This window comes from Austrofundulus limnaeus, unplaced genomic scaffold (assembly GCF_001266775.1).
Source record: "Austrofundulus limnaeus strain Quisiro unplaced genomic scaffold, Austrofundulus_limnaeus-1.0 Scaffold60, whole genome shotgun sequence".
NCBI lineage: Eukaryota > Metazoa > Chordata > Actinopteri > Cyprinodontiformes > Rivulidae > Austrofundulus > Austrofundulus limnaeus.
Window position 1 is genome coordinate 10678 of NW_013952462.1, and position 2854 is coordinate 13531.

At 37.8% G+C, this 2854-nt stretch overlaps 1 protein-coding gene across 1 annotated transcript in view; it reads right to left on the reverse strand.

Moving 5' to 3' along the window:
• The window catches only part of LOC106518350 (uncharacterized), a gene marked incomplete in the record, with an annotated part of 4142 nt that extends 1434 nt beyond the window's left edge, over positions 1 to 2708 (reverse strand). Inside the window, 4 exon segments of the mRNA XM_014009610.1 lie at positions 1491 to 1550; positions 1674 to 1813; positions 1982 to 2068; positions 2163 to 2708. Coding sequence (XP_013865064.1) covers positions 1491 to 1550; positions 1674 to 1813; positions 1982 to 2068; positions 2163 to 2515 — 640 coding nt within the window.
• Between the last annotated feature and the right edge of the window lie 146 nt (positions 2709 to 2854).

Here is a 2854-nt window from a genome sequence, read left to right on the forward strand (position 1 = left end):
CTACATTTCTGGAAATGTTTACAATATCAGAATAATCCAGGTGACAAAATGGAGCTTTAAAAAAACATGGATCTGAAAATGTGCTTAAGTAAATATAACCAAATTTGACTTAATTCTCAATTTGATTAGATGGGTTACATAAGATCATGCTATATAACATGAAGTTGCATTAAGGAGCAAAAGTAGTACCTTACAAAGATCAGGGCTCTAGACTAACTCTTTGCACTGGTTGCACTGGTGCGCCTCACATTTTTTCTTAGGCGCACCAGCACAAAAGTTAGGTGCACCCAAATTTTCAACCACATCACATTTAACATCAGAGTTTTACAGGTTTTTTTAATCACTGTACATTAAGGCAACATTAACTCAAAAATACTTAGTTAACAATCTAGTAAACATAAAGTTCGTTATTTGAACCAGAATTGTAGACATATAACTTACTGAAAAGCACTTAATGTTATTCTATAAAATTCTAAGTGCAAATGTTTAGGAGCTGAACATTTTATAAACATCTTAAACATTTCATGGTTAAATTTTTTTAGACACCAGTCCCTCAGATGGACAACTATGGACCTTTGGCCTTGGATAAACCAGAATGAACAGAGAATAATGATTAATAACAGAAATATTACTGATATTTATTAAAAGGTTGTGCAGATTTAAAAAAAATAATAACACATAAAAGTCTGCAATTTCAGCATTAGTTGAATCTTATTATCTCATATTATTTCACTTAAATATCTAATATGTCTAGTTTTGTCCTCCTGAGACCCAGAAGAACCAATTTCAGATATTTGTAATGTAACTGTGGTGAAGTCGATTAAGTGCAAAAGCGGCCTGTCATACACGTGAGCTTCCTCGTCCTGTTGAAATGATCTGCAGCGCTCAGACCCTGACTGTTAAATTAACAAGATGGACTTAAGAGCGAKCAACCGTCCACATCTTGTTTTCATCTCCAGCTAAAGCTAACAAGAAAAAATAATGTTTTTCAGACTCCGATCTGAGTTAAAAAATAAATAAATAAATAAAACCCTACGGTTCTTTCGCTATGCGTGCACAGATTTTTGCTTCATGGTGAGGTTAGGGTCAGATGTGTAGCGTACCTGGGAGGTTATGGTTGGCTGTAGAATTGACAGGGAAATGAATGGAAGCCAATGCAAAGTCCCCATGAGGATAGAACAACAAACGTGTCTGCGTGGGAGGTGTGGAGCGGAGCCCGCGAGCAGWGCGCAATGTTATTAGGAAAGATGGAGACTGGTGGCGGGCGACTGTTATGGTTGATACTGCTGGATTATTTTTAATGGAACATGGAAACCTTTAGTTTCAGTGGGCGACCCCTCCCCCTCCCCCTCGAACGATTGATCGCACCAGTGCGACCAGACATTTTTTTAGTCGCATTATTAGGAAATCAGGTCACATTTGCGACCAAATTGGTCGCACTTTAGAGCCCTGAAGATGCACACCCCCAAAATAAAGTAGGACAAACTCACTCTTAGAACTGGACAGCAGAGGGAGAGCTTCTTCCTGGGGACTTTGAGGTCTTGTTTTTCCTGAAACACATAACAAAGACATCTTTCTGTTGGCATGATGAATCACATTGTTAATATTCAGATTGTGGAAGATAAACAAAACAAAATAAAACCTAGAAAAAATAAATACAAAACCAAATTTACCAAACTCCTTGTCATTAGAGCCYGAGTCGGTGCTAGTCTCATCTGTAGACTGGTCCAATATGATTGTTGAGTCACTCGAAATGGCTTCATCTGTGTCATAGGGCTCATCAAGATGGCGTCTCTTTGAAGAGCTGCAAGGACTAGTAAATTAATCAATTCCAACAAATGCTGGCCAACATAATTTGTTATTAAATCTTGGACAAGGTTGGTTATTTTGACTTTTGAGGGGTAATGAAAATTACCTCTTAATCTTGAATGCTACTGACATATTTATCATTGAGGAAATTAATCGTTAGTTGCAGCTTTACCTCTTTGATTGTCTCCCACTCTGAGATTGTTTTTGAGGGGACCTCACATTCTGCAATCTTTTGGTTAGTTGTGCAAACACAGTGACCTGAAGAACACATTATTCACATTTTTTAAAATCCTCAATAAAAATGTGCAAAATAAAAAAAACTTTGGTCATTAACTGGATACATTTAACTTRCCCATGAATTCTTCAGTCCTTGGTCCTGTAGCATGGGGTAATACAGCACTATCCTTTTAGCCATTGCTGTGATTTCAGGTTTTGATGGGTATCTGTGTGATTCTGCATCTCCTTTTGCCCTCAAGATTGCAATCATACTGGTCATCGTGTTTCGGATGAGATGACATCTCAACTCCTTTGACATTTCACAGTTGCGCTCTTCCCCTTTCTTCGATAATTCAAAGTATTGGTGTCTTACTTGCTCAAGCTCAGTGTCAGTGTGGAGTACATATTCTGGAAAGGTTAACTTCACAACCTTTTCAGGAGTTTCAAACTTAGGAAGACTGGACTTCATTGGAGTGGATGTCTGTTGCATAGGTGACCCATTATTGGAGGAACAGCTCACTAAAGTTGAATCTTCTTTAACAGAATCCTGTACAGAAAAAAACAAACAAAAACAATGCAAAAGAAAACATTGGGTTCTGATACTGCTACACTTTATTGTCAGAAGTATTAGTCTGTGCACATTAACGTTACTGACAATCTTGTTCTTAATGTCCACTAATTAGAAAGTTGAAGTCGGGACTATGTGCAGGTAGTTCAGGTTTGCCTCACCAAACTTTAGATATACCTGCACCCAAGGAAGTGATTGTAACACATCCAAATTCACTGATTTGGTGGTGTGAACCAATACTTGGAATTATTTTGTATCCCC